Raw genomic sequence first — 15,516 nt, forward strand, 5'->3', positions numbered from 1 at the left:
AGTTCGCACGTTTCCGAATGACCGTGGGCTGTTGCGAAATCTACAGTTTTATTTTCTTTATACCTCGAATAGAACTTAAAATTAATATTTTTATAATAAGGAACTTCGTACCTATCCGGTGTCCCACGACACCACACCTCTTTTTTTAGCACTTCTTTACAGGCGATAGATAGTAAAATACAATAATAAATAAAGTTAACTTATTCGTTACGTAGATACACATAAATAGAGTGAAAATAAATAAATAAATGTAAAAGTCGCTGTGTACCGGCTATAAAAGCATACATCATAAACAGAGATTGTGTTCTGATAACCTAAAATTCGTAGTATTCGTAGTGTTTGTGAATTTCGCGTCCCTGCCCGATACGTACATCAGACATCGATAACCCTTCATTCCGAACATAATGTACGCATAATTGGCGTAACATTTCCATTGCGAACCCTTTCAAGACGCCCGTAATGTTACGGCCTACATGTTATTTAATTACGCAATCTCGTGAACAATGAGAATTATACCGACTCCTTTACTTGGTCTCAAATGGAGGGGACTGAAATGCAGAGATGTAGTCAGTCAAATCGATTAATAAAAAAACTTAATGAATACGACTTAGTAAGCTTCAAAACCTGTCGAAGATACGAAAATCAATTATGAAACGTCACAGTTAATATTACATACAGAGTGATCTATGTTTTTTTTTTTCGCTACAACTTTATTCACACTTTCGTATTTTTGCCATTTAAAGTGGAGGTCGTTGCTCCCGTTCGTCAAGAGGATATGCGGGTGTTGAAATTTGACGACAGGTATTAAAAATTTGAACCACCCCGAATAGATTACGAAAGGCCGCAACTATAGCTTGGACTAAAAATAGGTATGTAACTTAGTTAAATTAAATTTTTATTTTATTATTTTTGATTATTATTTTTTTCAAATTAAGCTACTTTGGCTACGCCTAGAATTTCGTATTCATAAAATAATAAATTTGAGAAGAAAACATTTGGAAATTAATCTGAATCCTACCCTACCTAACTATCGTATACAAGGCTAAGATATGACCGGAACTCCTTGGAATCATAGGGCGAGCATTACGAGATAGTTTTCCGACTCACCCTACGATCTGACATCCTTCCGTAATGAAGGAACCGGCTTCTTGAGGGTGTCCCGAGTTCTGGTAATGCTTAGTCAAACTCAATTATAAACGAATAAATCACGAAAATACAGTGAACCTATTCATACTAAATGCGTCTAGGGTAACAGAGGTAAATGATCAATGGAGATAAACGGGAACCATATGAGATCTGTAATTAATTTATACCTTTTAATTTTATTTGTTATAAAGGCATTACGGCATATGTCGCGTTTGTGTTCGATCATTACCGGTTTCGGTAGCCACTTAACAAGAGTTGAGTTCGTCTACTGATGTCGACAAAATGGTGTTAACGTGATGATCGCTTACGCCATTATCTCATCTCATATCTATGTGTACGTTAGGTTCTTATGACGTAAGAACTTAAAAAATTGATACATATTATTGAAAACTTAACGGAGCTCAGGGAAATCATAAGGTGGTGCCTGATGGTAGGACCTCTTGTGAGTCCGCACGGATAGGTACCACCACCCCGCCTATTTCTGCCGTGAGGCAGTAATGCGTTCATATTGAGACCTTAGAACTTTTATCTCAAGGTGGGTGGCGCATTTACTTCATAGATGTCTATGGAATCCAGTAACCACTTAACACAAGGTGGGCTGTGAGCTCGTTCACCTATCTAAGCACTAAAAAATAAATAAAAAATCAGCAAATATTTTATAAAAATCACGCGATCCGCTAAAATTGGTTGCTTGCTCTGTTCGAACCTGTCAGTTTGAACAAGGTTGTCTGAGTTAAAATATGCCAGTAAAATGTTCAGCTTGAAATCTGCGGCCACTTAACTAAGAGCTACAAACTATAATGACATGAAAAACATTTAAGAAGAGTTACATTAATTAATTTCATGATTTCTTGTGATGCCAATGATTTTAAATAGTCACCTAAACAAGATTAACATTAGATTTCGATTAAATATTGTTCGATTAATATTAAAAATCTCATGTCGATCAGTATGTGCCACAGATTTTATATATTAATACAGTGTATTTCAAAGATAGACAAAACATAATCTACATCGCTGCTTATTGATTAGATAGATATCCCAATTTCGATGGCAGGGATGCGGGAACGTTCGAGCCTTTCTGACTAATTGTTATTGGACCTCACTCACGGGAAAAGCGTCTACATAAAAAAATAAAAAAAGGTTCGTTACCTTTTGTGTATTCGTATAGTTATTTACCGCTGAATAATATAGCATGCGCTTTGTTTTGGTGCGACAAAACTTAACTTTTTTCTAATACATTTGCCTATGTGCAAAACAAAATCAAATAATTACGTAGGTACCTATGAATTTCATACCACCACGCGAAACTATTAATACTTTTATTTTGAATCAAATCTTCTATATCTCAATCAAAAATACAAGACGAAGTTCAGACAGCAATTTTTTTGATGATCACTTAAAGTTTATTCACAATACATCCATAAAATAGGCCTTTGTAACCAATGATGTATTTCATAGATGTGGACGCGCGCAGCGCTATCTGATGATTGGTTTTTGGCAATTACCAGTATTACTCACATCCCAATCGAGTTCATTCACCGCGTGAATTATGTATTGAATCCTCTTTGTAACATACATTCACTTACTATAAAATCCATTTTAGTTTTTTTTTCACAATTTTTGTCGCTATTGTGTTGATTTTGTTTCGGAAGCCAGTTGACACGCTTCGTTCCAACGATTTGTAAGAAAAGAAAACAAGTTTTAGAAAATTGCTAGACAATTTACTTTAACGTAAGAAACCATAAAGGTGTTAAAACACATTGCAAGATGTCAAAAAGCTTTTACACGAAACTAATGATCGGCGAATGGACATCCGTTTTCAATTTACTATTATCGATGTTACAATTTACTTGACTAATTGCTGTTCATTTAATTAGTTGTGTATCTGGTTATAAGCACGTGCATGTACATATTTTCTTAGCTGTATAATTACTACACATGTTTCAAAGGTAATAATTGTTTTCATTATCCGTAACGACAAGTCGACTGCGACCTGTCGTCCCTTTATTGACATTTAAATTTATATTACATTTGCACAGGAGAAACTTGTACCTTGAAAATATGCGTGCGACATGTTAAATTACTCTCGAATTCAGCTTGTCTAAAATATAACACCCTAATGGGACATTATAGAGTTTAATTTTGCTTGTCTTTTAATGACATCAATAGAATTAAACCCTTTGTCTCAAGGCGTCGGAACACTGGGCACCGCGTCGTTTGGCATTTGTAAAGGTTACCTCCATTCTGACGGTTTTCTTTTTACTTGCTGACATAATGTCGGATTGCTGAAGAAAGGGTGTTATTGTGTTTGATGGTGAAGTAACCTTTGTGTCTCAGGGAGTTTGTGATATATTTGATAATAAAACATTGATAGAATTTTAATTAATTAGAAGATATCAACAACGTTATTCTGCTTTTTTTATTGCCATTGTAGGCAGACGAGCATACGGCCCACCTGATGGTGAGTGGTTACTGTCACCCATGGACTTCAGCAATGCCAGGGGCAGAACCAAGCCGCTGCCTACTTTTTAGAGTTATTAATTAATAGACTATTTTTAAGTATTATTTTATCCTACTCTAGTACAGAGGAGTCACGTAATAGTCAGTAACCGAGATAGACATAAGGTCAAGTGTAATTGGTTTTAATATATTAAAGTTACAAGCTACAATTTTTATCCTACAATTTTTGTAAATTAATATCTACCTAGATAAAGTCAAACAAACCGCACACAAATTCGTATAGAAGCGTTTTTTTTTTAATAATTGGTTTACGCTTCATTCTTTCGAAGTCGAGAATTATGATGCTCATTTTTAGCGAAATAAATTTAATTTACCGTAATTACGGAAATTACTCAAACGTCAAAGATATTCGTAACACTATCGGTTAAGATAAATTGATAAGTTGCTCACGCGAACCGTGGGCTTGAGAAACAACGGAAACTAAATGTTTATAATCGGATCATAAAATTTATGAATTCGCGTAAACCTAGTAGCTGTATTGTGGGTCCATACGGGTAAATGCTACTATCCTGTGAAACTGCTATTGCACAAAACAGTTTTATAAAATACAAATTCACGTCACGTTATTTCTTAGAACTGACTAGATTGAATCCTTAATAAAAAGAAAAATCAACAAAATAATATATTAGCATAACCTAGATACTGACATAGATAAGATTTTAGGTTCTGAAGAATGTACACGTTCTAATCAGGACTTATTCTCCCGTTTATGATAGCAACAATATTAATTTCCCTGTCATTTAGACTGTCATTGATGGAAATGTGGTACTGCCGCGAAACAGTCTTGCGTTCCGGATTGAAGGATTGAACAGTCGTTATACGATTCAATCTCATCTCTCAAGGTGGCAGCGTTGACTTAATTGTGTCTATGGGCTCTAGTGATTACTTTACTAATACCACCATTGGTGGACCAATAGTTCGTTCCTAAATTTCGCAATAAAAAACACACTTGATAGATAATAAATAAGAGCCAACAATAAGTTTATTTTATTGCATAGACGGGAACAAAACTTGACGGCCACTATCGATTTTGATACTTGAGCTCTCTGTCTCCACTGTATATATTAGTAATTACGAAAACTATACTTTTTGCGGGCTACATTTTTATTCCAATAAACTATTCCTTTGTCGTAAACATGAGCTTAGTAAGAATTTCATAAGTAAAATAGGTACCTACCTACGGGATTTCAACACCGGCATAGTCGCATCGCTCAATGCTAGTGCACCTTCTAGTCTTATTTTATAAGCCACGACGACTTTTACAAGGTGCAGCTTTTTTTTTCTAATGAAATCTCTTTTAGCACACTTGAAAACCAAAGACTAAAAATAATGTCTGAATTCATTTATGAAATTTCTGAGTTTCTGTATACTAACATAGAATTCAAATAAAAGAAGCAACGAAGGGACCGTCTATAACTGTTAAGGGCAAAATGCTGATAAATAGGATCTAAATCGAAAAAATAATAGTATTAATGTTGGAAATAAATAACACGGCGGGTAAGAAGACAATGGTTTAGTAACGAGATCTCTTGTTAATTGCGGTGAACGCGAACCGAGCCACTGATCAAAGATTTATAGAGGCATTGAAATTACACCCTATTTGTTCTTTTCAAAGAGCACGATCTGTGTGTTGCATGAAACAAAAACCATTTGAATAGATATTTATGAATCATAAATTATATTTTACTTGTTAGTAAAAACTTACCTCGCAATTTCTGTTCGTCGACAAGTTGTCTTTCGAGATTATCTTTCACTTCTCGTTCTCTGAGGACGTCCATTTTCAGTTCAGCTGGAGGAAAAATAAAGAGAGATTAGTTATAGAAAGTAATCACACTGTTTTTTATTAACTTAATTTATGCTCAGGCTTCGGCAATGCCATGTTTTTCTAACAAAAATACTGACTCAACTTTACTGCTGGTAGGACCTCTTGTAAGTCCGTACGAGTAAGTGCCACCACCCTGCCTATTTCTTCTGTGAAGCAGTAATGCGTTTCGGCTTGAAGGGTGGGGCAGCCGTCGTAACTATACCATAGAACTTATATCTCAAGGTGGGTAGCGCATTTACATTGTAGATGTCTATGGGTTCCAGTAACTACTTAACACCAGGTGGGCTGTGAGCTCGTCCACCCATCTAAGCAATAAAAAATAAAAAAATAATTCGAAATCAGATACTGTGTTACAGAGCTTAGGATCTCTAAAATCATCGATGAGATTAAAAAGAATCAAAATATTTTTTTATAGCTTTTAGGTTATTTATTTTAGCTGATGTTTAGAGTAGCTTCACCACATCTTTTCTCGTGGGTGTTTGTAACGGCAACTAAGTTATTCACTGGAGACTGGGCGGCAGCGTTCTCTGAGTATCATACCAGCGTACCGTGATAGACTATCGACATGTATTGGTCCTATACTGGGCATATTGTAAGTCCAGTGGTAGTTATAACCGTTCTGCCTATTTCGGTCGTGAATCAGTCATGCGTTATAATTTAAAAGGTGACACAGTCGTCGTTTAATGCAATTGAATGTTCGACCTCATGTCTCAAGGTGAGTAGTAGCATTGACGTTATGTTGTCAATAATGTCGTCTAACAAATTTAAAAATATTTCTCTATTCTTCAACAAATTATCGTTCATTGAAACTTATCTCTATTAAATAAATTTTCAGCTAATGTTATCATAAAGAACGTTTAGAATTAAATAAACCGTTCGCTGTTAACAAAAGGTATTGTATGAATTTAACAGTGAGTTAAACCGGTAACAAGGTCTTCTAAGGGGCCGATTAGGAGTATAAACACGGATTAAGTCATTCGGAATCCCCGTACTATTGTGAAGGAGTGAAATCGGGAGATTTGCATAACTTTCAATTAAACCTGACTGCCTTGAAATTACTGGGGTAAATGTTTCTAAATCTAAATTTGAGAATTATTACTTGGACGCAGCATTTCTTGTGTTAACGGATACTTAAACCATTGTAGTTGAACGTGAACATTTATAAGACAGTTTTGTGTATAATAGAAAAGAATACATTTCATTAAAAGTATTCTATAACATTGTTTTTCTACACTTCTAAAATCCAAATAAAAGATATTTATGTACGGATTTTTCTATCTATTTTTATGCTAAAACTGTTATTATTATTAATTAAGTAATAAATGCTTTAAAACACGATGTGAGTAATGTTATTTTATTTTTTAAACACTTAATGAATTTGTCTAAGTTCTGGTAGAATGTCTAAGTTTTAAAATTAAAAAGTTATTTAACACTCGGACTATTTAATGAATCGAGTCCCCAATTTTATTGAATCCTTGCGCGTCGATCGTAATAGCAATCCGTATGGTGATGGCGTTAACGATGGAGCGAAATTTGAATAGAAAGAGGTCATGTCGTTCATAGTTTAATTTGGTCCCTTATTCAATTAGGTATCTGCGCTGCGTCTATCTAATGGAGGTCGTAAGGGGATCAAGCTGATTAACTTGCGTTGTTATCACCTACGGTAACTACACATAGCAATAGCTACATTAATTAGAATTTAATTCTTTGTTTAAAATATATGGCAATCTATTTCAATTTTATAACGTTGAATTTATTTAAATCTTTCGTAGTTCAGCCTTAACATGCAAATGAAACTGCCTTAATACATTGCACAACAACAAAAAAACGGAATAAAGTAATACGAACGGAAAAGTCATGTACGGACCTATTTACATTTATGTATATATATTTCGATATTTAGCATATATGACAAAAAATTTAGAACTTTTTTATTTGTTTATTGCTTAGATGGTTGGACGAGCTTACAGCCAGGCACCTGGTGCTAAGTGGTTACTGGAGCCCATAGACATCTACAACGTAAATACCGCCGCCCACCTTGAGATACGAGTTCTAAGGTCTCAGTATAGTTACAACGGCTACAAAACCCTTCAAGCCGAAACGCATTACTGCTTCACGGCAGAAATAAGCACGATGGTGGTACTTATCCGTGCGGATTCACAAGACGTCCTACCACCAGAGATTACGCAAATTATAATTTTGCGGGTTTGATTTTTATTATACGATGTTATTCCTTCACCGTGGAAGTCAATCGTGAACATTTGTTAAGTACGTATTTCATTAGAAAAATTGGTACTTGACAGCGGGATTCGAACACCGGTACATCGCAAGATACGAATGCACGGACGTCTTATCTTTTAGGACATGACGACTTCATTATTTATATTCTGTATTTTGTCAGCACTGTTAAAAAATGGATAGATTTGACTTGCGCGGTGTTCATGAAAACATTTGTTATCATTTTTAAATTTAGACTTAAATTTGTTAATGGTTTATAACAATGAAACTATATTAATATTTTACGTTTTAGAAGTTCACTACCTTAGATACTACCGGGTCAATAAGCTTGTATTTTGTCATACTTTTTTGCCAACACACCAATCTGTGTATTACTGATAATTAATACCCGCTTTTCAAATACATTCATGTTGTGATTGAGTTATTATTGTAACGATTGTTTCAAAATTTATTGTGAATTAAACAAGACCAAACCCAGTTCACAAAATTAAACTAATTAATTTGTGTGTTTATCTTCTTGATGTTGGTCCCGCAAATATCGTGTTATATTCAATGCAGTGCTCGCTCGGTAATCTGTTAGGCGTTTTAATTATTCCACTCGAATATAACATAATACAGTGTTACTATGTACCCAATTACTGTTGTTTTATTTGCGCATATTATGCGGAAGCTTACTGGTGGTAGGACCTCATATGAGTCCGCACGGGTAGGTACCACCACCGCGCCTATTTCTGCCGTGAAGCAGTAATGCGTTTCGGCTTGAAGGGTGGGGCAGCCGTTGTAACTATACAGAGACCTTACAACTTATATCTCAAGGTGGGTGGCCCATTTACGTGTTAAATGTCTATGGGCTCCAGTAACCACTTAACGCCAGGTGGGCTGTGAGGTCGTCCACTCATCTAAGCAATAAAATAAAAAAAACTTTAAGTGTGCGATTTTTTACTCTCCAAGACTATTGCGAACCACTTTGTATATTTTACTGAGCAAGCCTTATGAACCAGTAGATCTTGAGCGGTTACGGTTGTTACGGATATTGGCATTGCCTAGGCAATAGTTAAAACGTTGCCTGTCGCTAAGGATTTCTCTAAAACCTCGTTTGACTTAGTAGTTCAGGAGAGCTATACATTCTGGAACTAAACGGTAAGCCACAGTAATCATCATTGGAAACTCACTATGGACAAACATTGTGGTTCCAGTTATTATGGACGAACTCTGCTGCGAAAATAGCGGTTTTTTCAGCCCACAGACGTCCATAGATGAATATAGGCCTCCCCTAAGGTTCGCCACATAATATTAAATCGACTTATGCAATTTTTCCAAAATATTACTCTTCTCTCTTTTTATTCACGGATGCCATATTCATTCTATAACACATCAACAGATAAGAAAATTTAGCTATATTTTCATAAGTAATTGAAATGGAATTGCTTTACAGCGTGCTAGGGGTATAAAAGCTTGATTAACACAACCTTCTGTAGTCCGATGAAATTTTCATCAAAAATAATGAGCAAAACAAAATCTTCTCTATATAATTGTTAAAATTTTCACGAATGTAATTAATTAACGTGCAGAATACGAAAACATTATACGTGGTCACGTATCGATTGTCGAAACGGTATCAACATTAAAACAACTACGCAAGTGAACAAGAACTGAATGAGCAAAACAAAACACATCGCCGATATAAATCTACAATGGAATGAACATACATGTAAAATGCTCGATGAACTTAGTTGTACTCATGCAGCGTATCAAGACACAAAAATCTTCGCGATAAAACGGAGACAAGTTAACTTGTGCCCGTACCGGCTATAATAAGGCTCCGGGATAAAGGTATGAGTATCGCACAAAAGCTATCTCGGAATGGGATCTTGTAAATTGAAACGTTGCATTCAATAGCGCAGTGTTTCTTTATAATAACAGATCTTATTAGTTCTCGTGAGTGCAGTAGGAGCTACCCATTAGTAACTCCGTTGGTGTGACCTTTTCCAAAAAGAATCTTGTGACTGTAGTTCGTAACTATGTAACCTGAGATCGAAGGGTGTTCTGTGAAAATAGTCCATCAGACTATTGTTCATAAGATGCAGAATTGCGAACTTGAATTTTTTTTTTTTTTTTTAAGGTAGCTTCTTCTATTCTTCTCCCTAATTTCTATTTTGAGCTCACTCGTGCTTATACTGTCCATCCAGGTACTCACTCACTCCAGCTTAAATAACAGAACTGTTGCGCTTTCGATGACACTGAGTTCGAACAAATGTATTAAAGAGAGCAGTGAAATTCATTGTATACCAATAAACACTAAGCAATAGACGATAAATAATACGATAAAGATTTCAGCTCATCAAAACTAATTAAAAAAATTATTCAAGAAAAGTAATCGGAAAATTAATGTGAATCAATCCGAGGGTCTTATATAATTTAGAGGGCTTTTAGTTAAGAATGGTTTCGCACATGAGACGTAAATTAAGTTTACCGAGGGATGGCCATTAAGAGCCCGCGTCGGCATGCAGCCTATCTCGACATCTCGCGATTTGTGAGTAGAACCGTCTTAACAAAAGGCCATTCCCGATGGTGGTCTCTTGGCACTTAGTGGCACATAATCTTTGTTTGTTTCCATTAACGTTCCCACTAATACGTACTATGCAATTACCATTATTGTTTTTCTTAAATTTAATATTAACGATTTGAATAAAGTAATAATCAAAAGAATTTGGCGACCAATAAATCAACTCAAACTAAACCATAAAAAGATTACTGAATAAAATGTTTCCAATGAAAACGTTTATCGATAAAACGAATTAAAAAAAAACGAATACACTAAAGCGTAACACTCGATTATTAAATCGATCTTTATGTCGGATCAATCAAATTTAAAACCTGATCGAGTTGCGTCCGACGAAAAATTATTACTTTATAAATAAAATAACAATAAAAATGATGCGCTTGCTCCAAGGGAATATATAATTATGGACAATTATTATGATTCGAAACTGAATGATCGATAGATGATTGAAAGGATCGAAACCGATGTGCCTCGACAAAAGGATCGTTTTTGATTACGCGACTTCATTCCCCAGAGGTGTACGTAATTAGATGGAATACGTAAGAGATCGAAAAACGTTTATAAGACGATCGTCCGGCGTTTCTCAAAAAGCCAATTTCAGGTTTATTTTTTAGTCAGGAGCCAAATGTGATTCCCAGTGTGGAAGGGTCGGAAGAGAAAATTCTATTTCTCTTCAATTTCGTGCACTCAGTAAAAACAACAATAATATTTAAATTCTGGATATCGCCCTCTGAGACTTGAACACAGATCGAGAGCACGTCACGATGTTAAAATAATAGCCTCTTATTTGTTTCTCGCTTTTATTTTAGAAATATATTTCTTTTTAACTTCAAATATTCACCGGATTCGAGATACAAAGAATAAACCTATAGATTAATCTTAAATTTCTTTTGTCAGTTTCGTGTGGGTGAGCTAAAAGTTAAAAGTTTAATTTCAATGTTACATAAGTTATTACTATAGCGAATTAAGACATATTTTCACAGCCCCCGTATCAGGAAGACAAAGTTGAGCTTGCAGTTAAAATAACAATTAAAGTCTTCCTAAAATTTACGACTTTAAACTGCTGAAATAATTTTGAGCGACCTCCCTGTCGCGGGCAACCGAAATTGATCCTTCTGTACGGAAGCGAAAACGTTTATTATGGCTTATTCTATGCTCTGTTTCTCGACGTTTTAAAATTAGTGCATTCAAACAAAACTGCTTCGATGTTAAAGTGAAATTTTAATACTAACAATATAAGAAAGTAAATGCTGAGGAATATCTTTGATTTAAACACTTTAGAGTCCTTAATTAATATAGATTAGTATTGTAGGAATGAAATGTTGTTTGATACAATAATTTAATTAGAATATTGTTGTTATTAAGTTCAATTTTAATCCAATAGATTAACCATAAATATGTTTCGTAAACCGATCCTATTAAAAGGTAAATTCAAAGTAACGATAATGGTTGTCGTGGCGCGGAAAACGAATTTTCTTCCCTATACCTTTTTTTGAATTTACAAACCGGCAGCAATTTTGTTTTATTGTTATTAGATTTTTCCGGCTTATGTCACACAGCGATGTCACTGCAGAGGATTATTCCCGCAGTCTCTACGCTAATAATCATAAGAATTGCTTCACTTTATTATGTGTGAAATTTAGAACGTAAAAATTTGCTCTTGCGTGTACTTTATGCTGATGATTTTCACATTTCCTGCTACAGAATAAGAACAATTTTAGAATGAACGTTTTTGAGTACGTGTCGTAAAAAAGAAATTGTCTAGCAGTGCTTTATTTAGTCCGGAGATTTTGTGTACGACACATGATTTCATGAATACGTAACCGCTCTGTATACATTTTTAACTGAAAAATGGCATAGTAATTTCGAGAGAAGACGAAGAAATTGTTGTTTAAATTACAAACATTTTCAGAGAACAAATAATGAAGATGTCGCCACAAAACTGACTAAAAAATAGTAGCGTATCGAGCGTGCACCGCCTGAATAACTCGCGGTGTTATCAGCGCACGCGCACCCAATCTGCGATCGAAACGTTCTGGATAAGATTATCCAGTAGCCTTGTATTATTTTAATGAGACTACACGACTCCAGGAGATCCAATACGATACGAAAAAGCTTAGGTAACGAGCCGAATAAAAATGTACAGGTCAAAAAAGATATCAAGCAGCCGTGAGGTGACGCGCCCTGCAAAGGAAGCATTCGCCGAGAGGGATTTTTAAATTAGCCACCGAACACGATAAAGTTCTGTACATCGACAGAGCAGCTGACGGCAGATCGGCTGATACCATTATGTCCCTGGTAAGGCACCGATTAAAAAATATTCACATTTATAAGCGGACAACATCTGTTGGTATTTAAATAAGATATAAAAGCGAGAGTCCGCGAATGTTTCATTTTTTGTTTACAGGTTTCCTCTCCCCGTCGGAAGCTCCCCTCTTTGGACGTATTGGTATTAAAAATGTAAGGGAGATTTATGCGAATGGCTCTAAGCTTTCATTAGATGTTTCTTATGCGGGTGTTTTTGCGGTCGCCGCTCCCTGACCGGTAATTTTTCATTTTTTGCGATGTTCCGTCGCATTACTAGATTTAACTGCACATAAAGAATATTAATGCTACGACCGAATCGCGGGCAGGTGTGCGCTATGACTTATTTTATTTCAATTCCCCACCCATTGGGAATTGGAATTACACTTGAATTTTTTTAATGAAAAATAATGGTAAATTGTTTTTTAGTGAGTGAGTGAGCGAACAACGATATACACAGCTGGAATTTTTGTAAATCTGTTATAAATTTTTGATATATCATTATTGAATTAAGGCGTTCGTTGCGAAAATTTATTGTTCATAATTCATAAGTATGTCAAAAAACAACTATGCAAATGCAGATGTATAAAATATGATCTTTTTTTTCCTGAGAGCCTTGAGAGGCCATTTCAGCGTAACCTTAACTAGTAGGTGAGCTCACGGGGTTCAAACCTGACGACTAAGCTAACACGAACCCTAGCTAGAGCCGTGCTTCGCAAAACCTACCACCGGATCGGCAACGCGACCCACTGAGAAGATCCGTCGAGTAACTCAGTGGGCTGTGTCTGAGGGTTAATTTACTCGTCGAGCCCTTCGTCGCAAGCGACGGGTTCCACGAGAACGATGACTGGTGCTTGAGGTACCTAAAAGCATCCTTAGTGGATCGGGAGGATTCGAGATGACGTGCTTGGGGCGACGTCGACTGCTTTCCATTCTGTCCGCAGGATCGGGAATGTAGTTACCGGCGGCCACGATGAGGGGGTTCTCGTGTCGTGCCGCTTTATCAAAGTGGCAATATGATTTGATGTTGATGTTATGTTACATTTGTCACGTAGTGAGAATATTCGGATAAATGACTGGTGCCCATATTGTAAAGCCGCACGTTTATCCACCTCCATTCTGTCTATTTCTGCCGCGTTGGAATTGTGTGTTTATGTGTGAGCCAGCCGTTATAATAGTATAAGAGACTTCGAACTCATATCTCCAGGTCAGCGGTGGTATTCACATTGTGATATATGCTGACTTTGTTAACTAATTCAAGTCGGGTGATCGCGAGATAGTTCACATAATCAAGTAAAAAAAAATTGGTTATTATTCCCTCCACTTTTAAACTTATTCATGCATTTATGCAATCATTTCTCGTACATCTCCGAACCGTAAACAAGAGCATCAAACGTATTATTCCGGCTCATAATTCTGTGTGTAAATTACAACTAGAACAAGCGTACACGTTTCACCCCATAAGAGACACACGTCCAAATTGTATGATCCCCATTGTAACGCCCAAAGCAGCGAAAGAAAGTTCTGTTAATATTGGTGGCTGGAATAATTTTTAGAGCATTGTTATTTATTATTTTATATCCAGGTTTCGAATACCGCAAAAGTCTTTAGCGAATCAATATCTAGAATAAAGATTTACTAGCATTTATGTGATACTTCAATCAAATTACTTGTTCTTCAATAGTTTTACTATTCCTAAACGTAAAATTAATTAGATTAGACAATTTTGCAAATGATCAAGTCGCAATTTTTAAACGAAATATGCAGCTCACAAAGACACGCACATGCAAAATTCGGCATGCGTCACATTAAATTATTTCAGCTTAGTAATTCCGAGCGGTTAATTATTGCGTACAACCTGGGAGGAGAGTTGAGAATGTAATTATTATTAAACTTTACGATTGTCTCACTTTACCCCTTCATTTCAGGATACAATGCCGAAGGAGCTTAACCGCCCAACGTATTCAGTGTGATTCGCATGTTCGGTTCACTACGTAAAGTTCAAATTCGATATCAAGAATAACAAATTTAACATTCTCCGGATTTTGCTATATTAGATGCTCGGATCCTGAGGGAGTTTCTTAGCTTGTTGCGGTACAGGATTCATATTTGAGTCGCTGTCTATAAATTTATACGTACGAGCCCGTTTCGAATGTAGCCACGGTAATTGAAATATAATACATAGAGCCACAATTAAAGTTTAAAGAAACAGCTGAACCAGGTTTAGGTGGAAACTTATACCTACTCAACGTAACTAAATTATATTATTATAATGCAAAGAGTTTTTACAGACCAAACTGATAAAGAGTAAAAATTTACCAAAGCAATTGCGCCTTGGATTTTAGGTCTCAAAATTGACCCCAATATTTCTGTGGTCGACTTATAGGTTTGACGTTACGTAACACTGCATACGTTGTGACCAATAAACCAATAATTCAATAATACGCGTAATAATTAAAATATGCGAGACTAAGTAGGGTAGAAAGAATCGCTGTTAGTCTAGAGACGTTGCCACTTTTTTTTCTATCTGTTCCCTGGTAGCCCAAAAGGTTATTATTCCAACTATGCCGGGACGGGTAGGTGAGCTCACGAGCTCAACCTGAGAGGATTTGCTAGCACTACCCTCAGCAAGGGCAGTGCTTCGCAGAATCTACCACCGGGTCGGAATCGCGACCCACAGAAACTTGGTGGATTGTTGCCACTGAGAGAGACAAATGGGAACTCGAGGGCTCTGCTAGAAGGTTTAGATCCATGTCATTACAGCCTAAGGTACACGTTTCATTCAAAGCTGTCTATAACGCGAATCTTTGTTAAACATGTGTGACATTTAGCATCTAGATCAGTCTTTAGCCCACTGATTTTCTCGCCGGGTCTCAGTGGAATCGTGATTCCAATCCAGTGGTAGATTCAGCGAAGC

The 15,516-nt window shown here is 36.0% G+C and overlaps 1 protein-coding gene across 7 annotated transcripts in view; it reads right to left on the reverse strand.

Annotated features, from left to right (window-relative positions):
- LOC101745682 (dachshund homolog 2) overlaps nt 1-15,516 on the reverse strand; it is a 175,685-nt gene that overhangs the window by 33,247 nt on the left and 126,922 nt on the right. For all 7 annotated transcript variants that reach the window (XM_038014487.2, XM_021350080.3, XM_021350079.3 and 4 more), the window contains one exon: nt 5,375-5,458. In XM_038014487.2, the coding sequence (XP_037870415.1) occupies nt 5,375-5,458 (84 nt within the window). The remainder of the gene's footprint in view (nt 1-5,374; nt 5,459-15,516) is intronic.

This window comes from Bombyx mori, chromosome 12, assembly GCF_030269925.1.
Source record: "Bombyx mori chromosome 12, ASM3026992v2".
NCBI lineage: Eukaryota > Metazoa > Arthropoda > Insecta > Lepidoptera > Bombycidae > Bombyx > Bombyx mori.